This window comes from Vulpes vulpes, chromosome 3 (genome assembly GCF_048418805.1).
Source record: "Vulpes vulpes isolate BD-2025 chromosome 3, VulVul3, whole genome shotgun sequence".
Classification (NCBI taxonomy): Eukaryota; Metazoa; Chordata; class Mammalia; order Carnivora; family Canidae; genus Vulpes; species Vulpes vulpes.
The window spans coordinates 137,712,397-137,728,717 of record NC_132782.1 but is presented as its reverse complement, the minus strand read 5'-3'; the positions used below and the strand labels follow the sequence as shown (position 1 = coordinate 137,728,717).

At 37.9% G+C, this 16,321-nt stretch overlaps 1 protein-coding gene across 1 annotated transcript in view; it reads left to right on the top strand.

The window, feature by feature from the left end:
* DNAI3 (dynein axonemal intermediate chain 3) overlaps positions 1-16,321 on the top strand; it is a 69,633-nt gene that overhangs the window by 42,848 nt on the left and 10,464 nt on the right. Inside the window, exons 15-18 of the mRNA XM_026004806.2 lie at positions 871-1,015; positions 2,373-2,457; positions 9,879-10,012; positions 13,936-13,999. Coding sequence (XP_025860591.2) covers positions 871-1,015; positions 2,373-2,457; positions 9,879-10,012; positions 13,936-13,999 — 428 coding nt within the window. The remainder of the gene's footprint in view (positions 1-870; positions 1,016-2,372; positions 2,458-9,878; positions 10,013-13,935; positions 14,000-16,321) is intronic.

Below are 16,321 nucleotides of genomic sequence, written 5' to 3'. Positions count from 1 at the left end.
AGTCCATCAACTGATGAATGGATAAACTGGTAGATTCCATATAGTGGAATATTATTTGGCAATACAAAGAAATTATATACTGATATACACTACCACATAGGGACGCCTGGCTGGCTCAGGAGTTGAGCATCTGCCTTTGGCTCAGGGTGTGATCCCAGTTCAGGGATCAAGTCCCACATCAGGCTAGGCTCCCTGTGAGGAGCCTGCTTCTCCCTCTGTCTCTGCCTCTCTCTGTGTGTCTCTTATGAATAAATAAATAAAATCTTAAATAAAAAATACACTACCACATGCATGAACTTTGAAAATATGCTAAATGAAAGAAGCTAGTCACAAAAAGCTACATATTGTCAGATTGATTCCATTTATATGAAATGTCCAGAGTAGACAAATGTATACAGTTAGGAAGTAGATTATTATTGTCTAGGGCTGGTGGGACAAGCTGAGGAGCAAGAAGGGTGACCGCCAATCTGTACAAGGTTTCTTCTTGGGTGAAATCGATTGTGATGATGGTTGCACAGCTTTGTGACTATATTAAGAACCACTGAATAGTGTGCTTTCAATGGGTGAATTTTGTGCTATATGAGTTATATTTTAATAAAGTTGTTATGTTAAAAAAAGATGTTGTCAATCTCCAAACTCAGCTCTCACATATTATTAGTGTCAATACTAGCAAAGTCATCAAATAACCCTATAAATAATATAATTCTCTAAAATATAAAATGCAAAACAGTTCCATTTCATAAAAATCTTAGTTTCAGAGATATTAAAATACAACCATGATCACATTGCTAATGTGGAGCAGGATAAAGTATGGTAGTCCTAAGGCTTCATCTCTTACTTGTACTAAATAAAATGTGAATTTTTTTAAAGCACAATATGTTTTTGGGATATCAGACCACAGAAGGCTTTAACCCCACAATCAGTAGAGAAAAAGAAAGAAGAAAATATTGAAATACCTTTTGATGTACCATCTACATTTCTGCATCTTGATCTCTCCTGGAAACCTCTCACTAAGGTAAGTTACATGCAATTTAGTCCATTCTACTTGTTTACATACACTATATATTTGCATTTACATACTTATATACACATACTCTAGAAGTACAGCAGCTCAAACTAACATAGGACTTTATAACTCATGTATTCATTTAGCCAATAAATTCTTTCATTGAGAATTATTATGATGCCTGCCGAGGTCAAACCAGAAATCACAATTTTTGTGAACTCAAGATTGATATTTGTTCATGTACAGACAAACCACAACTTACTGATGGTTTGTATAGTAATTATTCATTGGCATAAGCAGTTGCTTGTAAATCAGCAGGCTTTCAAGATAGCCTGGAAAGCTAATTTTAATCCCTAGTGTAGGCAAAATTCTGCATATTTTGCACATAGTAGGAAACAGCATTTTGATACCTATGACCAAACAAAACTGAAAGGAGTTAAAAGAGAAATTATTTGTACTTTTATTGAAAGGCAGAGCTTTGAAGAAAAGCAACTTTAAGAAAATATGGCTGTGGATGGAATATGTGTGGAAAGTATGAATGGGCTTCTGACACTGATGACTCTTTTTTTTTTTTTTTTAGAATGGCTAGTTCCAATTCCAAACTGAATACTTTTTTCCTTTATTTTACAAGTATGACTAGAATTACAGTATGATGTATTTGCTATAAATGGAAGAAAGAGCACAGAGGGGTGAGAATATTCCTGAAGTAGCTGGGATTAGAAATTAGAAATTAGAGGATTAGGAATTTCCTGGGGTAGGATTTACTGAGCTGTAAATTGTTTAAAAAGAAACGAACACCCAGCCGCCTTCCTTCCCCAGTAAAAAATAAATAAATAAATAAATAAATAAATAAATAAATAAATAAATAGAAACGAACAAACAGAAACTCACCCGGGAATAACTGGAAACATGTGGACAAATATCCTGATGGAGAAATGTGGGGCAGAAGCTGTGAGGGAAGAATAGAAAGTGGCAATAGAAGTGGCAAAGTGCACCATTCTGGTGCAGATCCGGGGCCACTTCTGGAACTCAAGGGCACGTATGTCCCCAAGGAGACTCAGCAGTCAGCCTGCAGATGAAAAGACCCCACACAACTTCCTGGAGCTTTAAGTGAAAGATGTAGAAAAACAGACGAGAATAGGATTTAGAAATGAGCCCCTGAGCAGGCTTCTTTTAGTCACAGGGGTTTAGAAACTGTGGTTTAGGCACTGTCTGTGGGGGAAAGCAACCATCAATCCAAGGGAGAATGGGAAAGGGACAAGGGGCGGGAGGTGGGGAACAGCCGTCTGGGGGTGGGAGGAAAAAGCAAGAATAAATCACCCACAGAATATATGGAAATAATCCTTCTTATATGTTCTCCCAAAAGATAAAGCTGTCTAAGGGAGAAACAAGTTTAGACCACTGCCCAACCAAGCTCAGCCTGAGTGAAGACAGTCTTTGCAAATCACAAGGTAACTGCCTTTGCTTACTAAGATGGCATATAGTAGTTTAAATATTAGTGATTGGTTAGGTCCAGAGTAAGTTCTTTTCTAAGATAGTCTGATTTGTAAAAACAGTACAGAAAATCAAACCCTCCACTATGGAAATTTATAATGGCTATAACCACAGGAGCACCTGGGTGGCTCAATGGGTTAAGCATTTCGGCTCAGGTCATGATCTCAGGGTTGTGAGGTGGAGCCCTGGTTCAGGCTCCGCGCTGGGCATGGAGTCTGCTTAAGATTCTTTCTCTCTCTCAAAACAAAGACAAAACCAAAACGTATAGCCAACACATTAAAACTGCCTATACATACACAAAGATTTGATGATGGAATTCAGTTTAGTTTCATAAACATGTATCAAGTATATTTTTGAGAACTCAATACATTAAAAAAGTTTTTACAAAGCTGTCTTAATAAATCCATATATGCTCAAAGAATAATTCTATAGAATGGACATATCTTGAGTCTAGCAAAGTAAGTCATGAGTGTTAGAAATGAATTACCCATTTTTAGTCAGAAATAATAGAAAATGAGTATTTGGACAACACCATGATAAAACAGAGTGGAGAAATAACAATTGCTTTTTAAATCTATCTCAACTCAACCCCTACACCTTTGTTGAAGTAATTGAAGGGCATACGTATAAAACTATTAAAATAGTTAATATTTTAAATATTAATTAAAATCTTTATTAAAATAAAGATGTGCATGAATATCCCACCCCAAGAGCAATGCGTAATGAAAATGTACAAGTATCACTAGATACTGAAGTACTTTCCAAATATTTGCTTTGTCAAATGGATTTCCATTTATAAATTGTTGAGTGTTCAGTTAAATGATAGAATATCTTGGAAAAACGTAATATGTATCTAATACCCTGCTTGGGCAAAACTTGCTTTGAAGCTGTGTGTCTCATAGATACAATCCAAGACCCCATATTAAAAAAAAAAAAAAAGAATCACTAAATTTTTAATGACCCTTTCTAAGCAGTATTAAAACATTGCATATTTTTTATGTGTTTGGGCCTGCTTCATTCCAGAAGGAAGTAAGTTCTCTCCTCCACTTCTTTTGTATTCAACTGTCAGCTATAATTCATTGAATTCCAGTCATGAATTAGGTACTGTGCTAGCTAATACTGCACATGCTTTCATTCATTTACCAAGTATTTATAAAGTGTTTATTTTATGCTAGGCCCTGGGAGTGTAATGATGAGTAAAATAGATGATCATGACAATCCTGCAAGCTGGGAATTTTTGTTACCATTTTATGATTAAGGAAACCAAGACTGAGAGAGGTTAATGTAACTTGTAAAGAGTAACTCATTAAATGCCCTACTCTTATTTTTTAAATTAATGGAAAAAAGATGCTCATGAGGATGTTACTGTCTTTATCCAATCGATAGTGAGGATATCATATCTTTTAAAAGTGTGGCTTTTTCCGTATTCACTTTTAAGTTTATTGAGGTATAACTGAAATACAATAAAATGTAATACTGTTTTCAGCACAGCCCTATTACATATACATACACATATACATGGCTTTGTATGTACATAAGCTTTTATTTGCTTGGATAAATACCTAGGAATGAGATAATTAGATCATATGGCAGGTGTATGTTTAAAAAATTGCCAAAGCACTTGATGGGATGAGCACTTGGTGTTATGCTATATGTTGGCAAATTGAATGCCAATAAAAAAAAAAGAAAAAAGAAATCGCCAAAGTGTTTTACAAAGTGGTTATACCATTTTACATTCCAACGAGCAGTGTAGGAGAGTTCTAATTTTTCCACATCCTCATGAACAGATGGTATGGCTGGTCTTTTCAACTTAACCATTCTAAAACAGGTGTGGTGATATCTCATTTACATTTACCTAATGACTAAAGATGTTGAGCATATTTGCATGCATTTTTTTGCCACAGATATCTTTTTTGGTGAAATGTCCGTATCTTTTACCCATTCTTTACTTCCATTGTTTTCTTATAATTGAGTTTTCAGAGCTCTTAACAAATTCTGCATACTAGTCCTTTATCAGATATGTGACTTGCAAATATTTTCTCCCAGTCTGTGATTTACATTCTTTTAAAATATTGTGTTATTCTCCTAACCTTGCCATTTGAAAAGCAGACGTTTTCAATTTTTGAGTATTAGTTTGTTCTTTCATGGGTCACGATTTTGGTTTTGAATTTAACTGAAGGTTGGGATTTTTTTTCTAGGAGTTTTATAGTTTTATAACTAAGTTTATGATCTTTATTGAGATGTTTTTTCCTATGCACAAATTATGGATCAAAGTTCATTTGTGTGTGATATTCCAGCATCAGTTGTTGAAGATACTATCCTTTCTCCACCAGATTGCTTTTGTACCTTTGTCAAAAATCACTTGTCCAAGTATGTGTGAGTCCATTTCTGAACTCAATTTTGTTCTATTGATCTATGTGTCTGTCTTTCCACCAATAGCACAGCATCTTGATTACTGTAGCGTTGTAATTAGTCTTGAAATTGGTGCTAGTCTTTCAACTTTTTTCTTTTTTAAAGTGGTTTTTGACCATTCTAGGTTTTTTGCTTTCCCATATGAATTTTGTATTTTGTCTTGCATAAGCCTGCTCTGACTTTGATTGGAATTGTGTTCAATCTGTAAATCAGTACTCTAAGAATTTGGTGTCTGCAAAATAGTCTTTCAACTCATTAGTACATCTCCTCATCAACTTAGGTCATTAATTTCTCAGTGATGTTTTATAGTTTTTAGTGTAAAGTTCTTTCACTTCTTTTGACATATTTGTCTCTAGGTCTTTCACATTTTTTTGGTGCTCTAGTAAATTGTACTTGCACATTTTTAATTTGATTGTTCGTTACCAGTGTATAAAGAGAATTGATTCTTTGTATTTATTTTGTATCCTGCAATCTTCCTAAAATCACATTATAGTGGTTTATTTGTAGATTGATTTGGGTTTTCTATGATAGATGATAATGTCCTTTGGATTCTCTATGTAGATAATAATGTCATCTGTAAATAAGGACAGTTTTACTTCTTCTTTTCTGATCTATATGATTTTTTTTTAGCTGATTACATTGGCTAGAACCCTCAGGATGTCAAAGTGATTAGAGAGCATTCTTGCTTTATTCCAGATCTTAGGGAGAAAGCATTTAGTCTTTAACCCATTAAGTATGATGTTAGCTGTTGGGTTTTCACAGAATCCTTTATTAGGTTGAAGAGGTTCCTTTTTTTTTTAAGATTTTATTATTTATTCATGAGAGACACAGAGAGAGAGGCAGAGACATAGGCAAAGGGGGAAGCAGGCTCCCTGTGGCAAGCCCAATGCGGGACTCGATCCCAGGACCCCAGGATCACGACCTGAGCCAAAGGCAGACGCTCAACCACTGAGCCACCCAGGTGCACTCAAGAAGTTCCCTTTTATACACCCATTAATATTGGATTTTGTTAAAAGATTTTTCTGCATTTTTGGAGATAATCATATGCTTTTTTTCTTTTTAAACTTATAAATTTGGTGAATTACTTTGATTAATATCTGAATGTTAAACTAGCCCTGCATTCCTGAGATAAACTCCACTTGATTGTGATTTAGTAATTGTAATCCCTTAATTTTTTTTAAAGAACAATTTTTATCTCTATACTTGTATCTGCATTTATTCCAAACACATATTAAAATCTTGCAAAGTACTAGGCCTCTGAGGATACAGCTATGAAAAGATAATTCCCTGCTCCTGTGGAGCTTACCTTTTAGTATGATAGATATATATCTATATCTACTTAAGGAAGAACCTATCTAAAATGAATCTTGAAGCATGACTCAAACGTCATCAAACAAGAATACTCCCCATCAAATGAATGTTCTCTTTCCAGATGAAGTCATTTTGTGAATCTTTCTTGGAGAAAGGTATATTTTGCTAAATCGGTTCATAAAGAGAATGGATAGATTACTTTTTTAGATTCTCAGCTGTGACTGTAGTTGACCATGTCCCTTTACGTGCGCTCAGAAGTCTTTGTTGCAGGCAGTATCGTGAGTCCTGGAGAAAATTAAATTTCAGTTAGTAATCTCAAAGGATCTTGCTAACACATGCCTCTCATAACTGAAGGCAGTTACTTTGGTCATGACCTGCCTCTTGTGTAGATGGCCAACTCTTAGAACTTTATTTGAGATCTCATTACGATATTTTGCATCTCCTTAGGACACACTGCCAGCCATCCACTTACTCTCGCCAGACTTGAACCTATTGACTAGAATACACTCATATGCTTCTTGACCACATTTTGTGTATTGACCCTATGCTTGGTTCTCCTTCGACCTTCCATCAAGAATCCAAGTTCACACTGTTCCACCACCACTTGCTCTTGAGAATGCTCTCCAGCCCACTGTCTGGTGCTGTGTTGCCACCTAGTGGCTATAGGCCGCATGGCTTTCACCTGCCACCTTAGATCTGCAATACTCCATGCCCTGCTGAGCGCTCACTTTCGGATGTCCTTTTTGTTTACTCTGCTGAGGGAGACTTTGCTCTAAATGTTTTTGGAATTCCTATTTTGGAATTGCTTCAGACCCTTGGTTAAATTCTTCTGAGCACTGCGGCATAGTAGTTAAGGATGTGGATTCTGGAGTTTGGGTTTAAATCCCAAGGCCACCATTTATTATTTGACCAGGTCAAATTACTATACCTCTCTGTGCCTTCCTCTTTTTTTCTTTTTGTTTTTAATAAACCTGTTTGGAAAGAGAGATGTGAAGATAAGGGAAGTAAATAATGAAGGTAACTACCTCATGGAAAACTGTGAAGATAAAATGAGTTAATATATATACAGCTTGAAGAACAGCTCTTTGTCAACTCACAATAAATGTAAGCCACCTTATGTGAGAACTCGGGCAAGCTACTTAATCTCTCTGAGTCTCCTTTATCATCCTGGAAGGAGAATTAGTGAGGAGTTACTGTGAGGATTGAGTGAAAGGGTGCATGTGGAGCATACAGTTCAGTACCTGGCATGTAGTCAAGCAGTAAGCACTCAGTAAGTGTTAGCTCCTATTATTATGTAACTCAGGCCCTTGAGATGGAAATCATGAATGGAAAATTCATGAGGATGAGGCTGAATTTAATAAATATGCCAGTTATTCCAGTCAAGTCTGAATAAACACAGTGGACAATCACATTTTACTCTGGCCTCATTCTCTTTAACTCCACCACATTAAACCCTTTTCTCAGAGCTCCTGCCTTGGCTTTTGTGGTTTTCCTGATACTTCTTCAGTTTCTCTCCTTGGTCTTTCCCTGCTGCCCTCTTATCATGGATGTATCTCAAACTCTTACATCAGCAGTGTGCTTTCCTTATTACAGTAACTTGGTCCACTTTCAGTAACTTTCAGTAACTGAAACTTGGTAACTTGGTCCTTTCAGTAACTTTCAGTAACTTGGTCCACTCTTACTCTGCTGAGAATGCTACACCTCACCTCTCTCTATCTCCTGGGTTTGAACCCAATCTCTTCCCTCAATGTCAGTGTGTCCAGAACAGAGCTTGAGTCACCTCTGTCTCTCTCCTCAGGTCCCTACATCCAGTCCCTCACTTAGGATAACTCTGTCTTCCTTTACAGTGCATCTCACATTTGCCTCTTCCTTTGCATTACCAGGACTGACCCCTGGATCAGGCTCATGGCTCCCCTTATTAGACCAGAGGGCTCTAAACTTTTCCATCTTGTACCCATCAGGAAACATTTTTGAGCACACATTCCAAATGAGTGTGTATTTATCTATAAATTATATATGTGTTCTACTCTACTAATATTAATATATTAATGTATATTATTTAAAAAGAGAAAATAGACATTGAAATGAGAGTGAAGAATTTGACATAAATATTTTAATATTTTTATATATTAAATGAATACAAAAGGCCTTTTTGCTCTTGTTAAATATATTATGAGTAATATTTTTTAGTAAGAACAATGAGATTAAATATACCTAGTTATTTCTTGAAATGTTGACTGATAGTTTGTAATACAGCTATTTAAAAGTCTGGCTTCGGGGATCCCTGGGTGGCTCAGCAGTTTAGCCCCTGCTTTTGGCCCAGGGCATGATCCTGGAGTCCCGAGGTTGAGTCCCACGTCAGGCTCCCTGCATGGAGCCTGCTTCTCCCTCTGCCTATGTCTCTGCACCCTCTCTCTCTCTCTCTTTCTCTCTTTCTGTGTCTCTCATGAGACACAGAATTCATTCATGAGAATGAATAAGTAAAATCTTTAAAAAATAAAAATAAATAAAAGTAAAAGCCAAACATGAATGTTTGGCTTACTTCAAAACTTGTTTTTGATGTCCTACCTATTGGTAAAGGAAACTGTCCAAAGCATGTATATCTCTAATAAAGGAAGCATTTGTTGATTGTACCAATGAAATCATAATTGTTTTTTACTTTTGTCCAGAATTATGCTATGTTTTTAAAAAGAATGTATATTTTTAGTATAGCTGAGATATTTTTCTATTTTAGTTTTCATTTAATGTTTGCTGGTTGTTGTTTTTTTTTTTTAAGATTTTATTTATTTATTCATGAGAGACACAGAGAGAGAGAGAGAGAGAGAGGCAGAGACACAGGCAGAGGGAGAAGCAGGCTCCATGCAGGGAGCCCGATGCAGTACTCAATCCCGGGTCTCCAGGATCACGCCCTGGGCTGAAGGTGGTGCTAAACCACTGAGCCACCCAAACTGCCCATTGCTGGTTATTTTTTATGTTCATTTGTTTGTTTACCTGTGGGTGATATAACCTAGATGATGATATATTGAAATGTGGTGAGTAGGGTTAGATGAGCGTATATTTCTCTATCTTTCCCAGAAATTTATCACATTTTTTATAACTAATAAGTGACCTAGGAACATGCTCAAGATAATATCTTTAAGAGAACAGAAAAGCAGGATACAAAGCTAAATTACCTAATTGAGGGCACCTGGGTGGCTCAGTCGGTTAAGTATCTGTCTTTGGTTCAGGTCATGTTCTCTGTGACCTAGAATCAAGTCCCATGTCAGGCTCTCTGCTCAGGGGGGAGTCTGCTTCTCACTCTGCCTCTATACTCTCCCTCTCTCTCTTTCTCTCAAATAAATGAAATCTTTTTTAAAAAATGGAGCCCCTGAAAGTAGGTAGAGGGGTCTTCCCTCTTCCCACCAGGAAACACTTTAATCACAGCAATGAAGATTTTGATCAGTTTTACATGCAAGGGTTCCTGCATATGCTTTGGTTTGAAAGAGTGTTCTAGCTGCTAAATTAGAAGTTTAAAGATGTTTATACTTATGCCTGCCACACTGGAGAGAGAATAGGGCAGAGGTATGTAGCAAGGGACAAAAAATATAAACTAACCATATTTTAAAATGTCTTTTACTGTAAATATGTGTTTCTTCTATTCATACTCCTCTGAAAGACCAAGTATTATTAGCCCAGAGCAAAACAGTGAAGGCAGGAGAGATGAACCCGTACTACAATCTGGAAGGTGGGTTGGCCAATCATCTCAAGCCAATAGAGGACTTCTGCACAAAATTCTTTGTGGGAACAGAGGTGAGTCAGAATTATCTGCTCTTTTATATATACGTTATATATATGAATATATATAGTCTTCATTATATATATATTCTTAATTTCAGTTTTATTGAAACATAATTGACATAGAAAATTGTAAGATATTTAAGTGTACATCGTGGTGATTTCATGTATGTATACATTGTGAAAGGCTTCCCTTCATCTAATTAATTAACACATCCATCACCTCACACGTTTATCTTTGTGCCTGTGTGTATGATAACATTTAAGTCATACTCGCTTAGCAAATTTCAATTATGCAATATGGTGTTATACTGTAGTTACCATGTTTTATATCATATCCTCAGAACTCTGTACCCTTCCCCTAGCCTTTTCCTATTTCTGCTCTCCCACACCCCCATCCTGGCAACCACTTTTCTATTCTGATTCATTACAACCTCTACTGTACATTTGCCTTATTAAGGTTCATAATATTTATACCACTCCCATATTTTAGTATACTTGTTTGCATTGAATTTTTTAATCTTGATAGTTCATAGATTCATATTCAAAATGTTCCTGATGAATGTGAAAAAAATCTATAAAATTCAGTATGACCCTCTTTACTAATGATTTATTGGCCAACCTAAAAATATTTATCGAACACCTATACCATATAGAAGAAACCTTGCTAAGTATTATAGATCTACTAAGAAAATATATTGCTTTGTTAGCTAGCAAAATGTAGCAGGAGAGACAGTGCAAAACTCACTCAATTCAAAAGTAACAACTGGATATAATAATAACGGCTGTCCTTTTTTGGCACCAACTATAATAACCAAAGTGAGCTTCCATTTATTCAACATTTTCTATATAGTAGGGTCTATGCCAGTATTTGTTCCAAATTATATCTCATCTAATCCTAATAATCTTTTAGGGATTAAATTTCACTTTGCCAACGAAGAAATAAGGCTCAGGACCTTATCTATGGTCATATAGAAACAGAAATGTCCTTTTCATTCATGACTCTATTTCCCTGAAATAAAGGGTTTCCCCTCCAAGCCATGCCACCATGGGAAGACACCATAGCTTGGTCTCACTGGAATGCACTCTGCACTGACACTTTAGTATTATGAGGGTATTAGTTGATTACAGCAGTTCTCAAGAGCATACTGTCCACCAGGCACAGCACTAGGCCTTAGATCAGACATGAATCAACAGCACAGTCCCTGTTCTCAGGGCACCCTCTGCCTAGTTAAGGAGCAGAAACATTAACAACATTATCCATGTCAGTGCCCATCCAGAAGCCACAGGGATGAGAGAAGGGAGGTTGGGGGGAGGCAGACTATTAGTTGGCTGGACTTTGGAGGTTTAGGAAGCATCTGAAAGATCAGAGTACAATTCCCAGGAGAAGTAACAGCCTGAACAATGCTTTGGAATTACAGAAGCCTGGGATTTGTCTGCAGATAGTGGAATCATTTGGGCAAGAGGGGATGCTATACCTTGACTGCTAGGTTGGGATCCAACCAAAGAGCCTTTTCTGCCACATTAGGGAATTTGAATTACACTTGGTAGACAATGAGGCATTTACCAAACAGATACTTGTTTTATAACTTGGGCTTTCAATTTTTTATAACTTGGGCTTCTAATATTTTTTTAATTTTGGAAAAATATAACAAGTTCCACCTTAACAAATTTGAAGTGTATAATTCAGTGCTATTAGACACATTTCATATGGTTGAGCAACACTCACAGCCATCTCTCTCTAGATATCTCCAAACTGAAATTCTGTAGCCATTAAAACAATAATTCACCGTTCCCTCCAGCCCCCAGCCCATGGCAACCATTCTACTCTCTGTCTCTGAATTTGACTGCTCTAGGCCCCTTATGTAAGTAGAATCATGTAATATTTGTTTCTTTGACACAAGTTTTGAAAGCAGGGGGTGACAGCTTTAGAAAGATGAATGATCATAAGATCTTAAAACAGAAATTAAAGTATGACACCCTGTGCCTAAACTCTTCAGTGACAACTCAGTCAAATGTGAATAAAATCGAAACTCTTTACTCAGTCAAATGTGAATAAAATCGAAACTCTTTACACTGTGGCCTATAAGATTCTGCATAATTTGGCTGTTTTATATCTCTACACCCCCATCTGTACCAATCTCCTTCTCTCCCTCCAGTTGCTCTGATTTTTCTCTTTCTTTTTCTACACCAAACTCTTTCCTGCCTTTCAAGCTTTTACCCTCCTTAGAATTAACTTCATCTATCATTCAGCAGCTATTTATTGAGCATTTACCCTATGCCAGACACTGTTCTTGGCCCAGGGAATATAGCAGTGAACAAACAGACAAAATTCCCCACCCTCATGGGCTGACATTCCAGTGGAATGCTCTTCTACCAACACTTGACATGGCTGCTCCATCGAGAGAGAATAAGGGAGACTGCTCTGGGATCTAGATTGGCTAGTGCAGGACTGAGGCAGGAGACAGTAGAGCCAGAAAGGCAGACAGGCTAGACAAGCAGTGATTTTAAGTGGGCCAACCCTGAGATGAAGAGGGCGTGAGCAGTGGGGCCAGGAATGTCAACACAGGGGAGAAGAGTCGAGTTCTCCGCGCCAGGTAACTGGATGGAGAAGGACGTGAAGGTTCCCAGCCAGCTGGCTACAGATAGAATGGGCACTCAACATGTATTTATTAACCTGGTTCAAGCTTCTCCTCTTTGACTTGGCTCTGTTAAGTGTTACACGTATCAGTTGTGAGACCAAGGAGATATTAATGACTCTTACAGGACTCTGGCAAGGGCTGGCTCATGTACAGAAAAGTCCTAACCACAGCAGCAAATGCTGTGCTCAGGCAGTGGTGAGGGGGGTGAGGTGCCACAGGCCACCACGGGAGAGGTGTGCGCACACTGGCCGCGGGCGGGCCTGTCTGCTCCCTCAGACTCTGGACACCACAAGTGGAGGGAGGGCTGAACTGCGAACACCAAACACAGTCCTTGTTTGTTATGTGAATTAATGGATAAAAGCACAGATGAGTGAATGAGTGCCACCAACCCCCTCCAGTGAGCTCATCCTTCACTTTGCATAGCAAATGCTTTCTCCTGTCCTTTCTTCTCCACGTCTCAAGCCGTCCTTCAGTTCCTCTCAACAACTCTTTTTATACATCCTTCTCTGAGTTTTCCTTTTACAACCCAGAGAGAAAAACACTGGAATTAGGAGACTGCATCTTGGCGACCCTGAGTCACTAAACCTTTCCGAGTCTCCAGGTTCCTTCTATAAGCAGGGCCTTCGGACTAAAGATTTTCTCGAAACCTCTCCCACCTCTGCTATTCACAGGTTCTGCGTCTTTTCCCTTTGGCTGCTGTTTCTGCCCCTGTATTACACCAAGTCCCTCTGCCTTCCCCACTCCTTAAAATGGCCATAAGCAGAGCAGAAATATATATTATTAGCTATATTATTTAAATGGAACTTTGTTTCCTGTCCTCAACTTTAAAGATAATGGTGCCATATTCTCAATTTACATTCCCCCTTTCCCTCTTACTCCACAAATATTTTTAACTACTGACTTTGTATCATACTGAGGACAAATCACTGAAGAAGTCAGACCAGATCCCTTCTTGGAGCTTTTGGTCTGTTGGGACAGTTCCCCTATTAATAAAAACTTGAGAAACCCAGAAGTGAGAACTTGTGTCCATAGATTATTTTCATAAATGCTTGTGTTTTCCACAGCATTCTGTGGAGATAAAAATTTGGTATGTTCATTTTCTGTTGCTGTTTAATATAAAAATTAAGTAATTGTTTTGAGCCTCCCCGCCCCCCTAACCATATCAAGTTATCACTGCATTGAGTTAACCTGTCACTTTGGGCTTGTGTGAGGCACAGTCAGCTTTAGTATATGCACATGAGGTCTTCATTCCCTTAAGACATCGCTGTACTCATCAGAAACCTGTACTGTTTTTAGGAAGGTGGGGTGATATACACAGATTGGAAAATGGAAAGAGACTCTGAAACTGGCCGGTTGATGGGTAAGTTTTGAGGATTGCTCTGTTATGAGTTACTCATTCTTCTGAAGCGCTGAGTAACCCAGGCCTTGCTGCTGAGAGGGCAGGGCATATAAGGTCTTGTGTCTGTCCTTCTCATTCAAAGTGAGGCCCTTGGACCTCAGAGAGCCCGTGGGAGATGCAGAGTGCTGGACCCTACCCCAGGCCTGCCAAATCTGAATCTGGATTTTTAATAAGATTCATCTGGTGATTGCAGACCTGAAACTGATTTTCTGCTTTTCATTCACTTCAAATTCCATGATTTAAAAGTTGAACTCAAAATTATATACTGGAGATAATTAAATACATTCAGCTACTTTTATGATTATTCACATTTCTGTTTATTCAATAATTAATGAGTATTAATTGTGCAAGTACTGCATGCACACGGCAGCTGTCTCCACTATACCACTGGGACACAAGTTGAGACTGTGATGCCATAGCTTTGTTATTATGCATTGGTAAACTCTGGTTCTTCCTGGTCTCAGAAATTTTCTTGAGGCCTTACTATGGAACTAGCTTCCTAAACTGCTTTTGAGGCAGACCCTGACACACAGATTTAGTTATTTATTTTAAATTTTATTCCATTTATAGAATAACCAATGACAACAAACTTAAAAACCAAGAGCTTTATGTTTGAAACTCACTAATGTTGTTTGTGCTCTTTTTTTTTTTTTTTTTTTTTTTTGAGAGAGAGAGAGAGAGAGACAGAATGACAGTGGAGCCCAACATCGGACTTGATCTCAAGACCCTGAGATCATGAATCTGAGCCAAAATCAAGAGTCGGTTGCTTAACTGACTAAGCCACTCAGGCACCCCTTGTTCTTTCTTTCTTATTATCATTCATTCATCATTATTGAGAATCTGTTCTGTGCCAGGCACTGGGGATATAAAGATAAACAAGATATTATCCTCCCCCAAAGGAATTCCATGATCTATTAGAAAAGTCAAACACAGAAACACATAATAACATTACATTGTCATTAGTGCTATGGCTAGAGGCAAATACAAAGTGACATGGGAAACCAGGAAGGGACCAACTCTCTTAAGTTAGTAAGAAAGGGCCCTACTGAAGAGAGATACAGTTGAGCTGGGTCTTGAAGAGTGGATTGCAATTTTCTGATTGGAGAAAGACCTATCAGGTGGAAGAAGTAATACGTGCAAAATCATGGAAACCCCAAACAGCAGGAGACAATTAAGAAACAGGGAGATCCCTTAGCCAAAATATAGCAATAGAGAGGGCAGCAGGAGAGATCCCAGGAAGGATAATTGGGTCCAGATGGCTAAGAGCCTTGAGTGCCTACTAAGCTTTGAACCTTATTCTAGTGCTACCAGTATAATCAGAATATCACTCTGGCAGGAGAGCAGGGGCTGGATGAATTTACTGGTGGGACTTACAATGGAAGTAGGTCGACCACTTACAATAGTTTAGATGAGAAATGGAGAGGACTGAATATAGCCATGGTAACAAGGATGTACAGCAGAGGAAATATGAGTGAGACTTAGCAGTCAACATGCCCAGACTTTATGACCAATGGGATGTAGCTTGGAATGGACGGATAAGAGCTGCTTTTAATTTCTTGGCATTTAGTTCATTGTAAAAAAAAGGGGGGGTGGGGAAATAGCTTTAACCGCTTACTAAAAGGATACTTTAAAATCATCATAATACTTTAAAATACTTTAAAATCATCAGTCAAACATTTTGTAATATGGAAACCCAAACAACACTGTTATTCCCATTGGATAATGGTTGAAGTTCAGAGAAGTCCATGTTTAGACCCTCTAACCTATGCACTGCTTGCCCTAATTATATCCATGAACTGGCAGTGTTTTCCCTGAGAGCTACCAGTCTAATGTTTTTCACAAACACCGTGAAGTATACCTGAGTAAAGATGAGGTGATTATTGGGACCCAATCCTTCTTGATTTCCTAGGGACCCCATGTTCTTATTAACAACAAGGCAGGAGGAAGAATTTTCTCTTCTAAGAAAATTCAGATTACCCTGAATGAGATACATGTGATAAGGCCAAATCAAACAAAATTTCCATATGATCTAAGTGACACGCCAAGAAATGAAGGCTGAGTGATGACAATTGACATAATTATTTCATGTACTCTACTCACAGATCGGCGTATGCCATGTGTCATGCACTCTTCCAAGTACTTTCCATGGATTAGCTCATTCAATCCTCATGGCAACCCTAGGGGTTAGCTACCAGCATTGCCAGGGTTTTAACCTAGGCAGTCTGTGCTCTTAATTGCATCACTATACTGAATCCTGCATTAGATAATCATTCTGGAAACTAC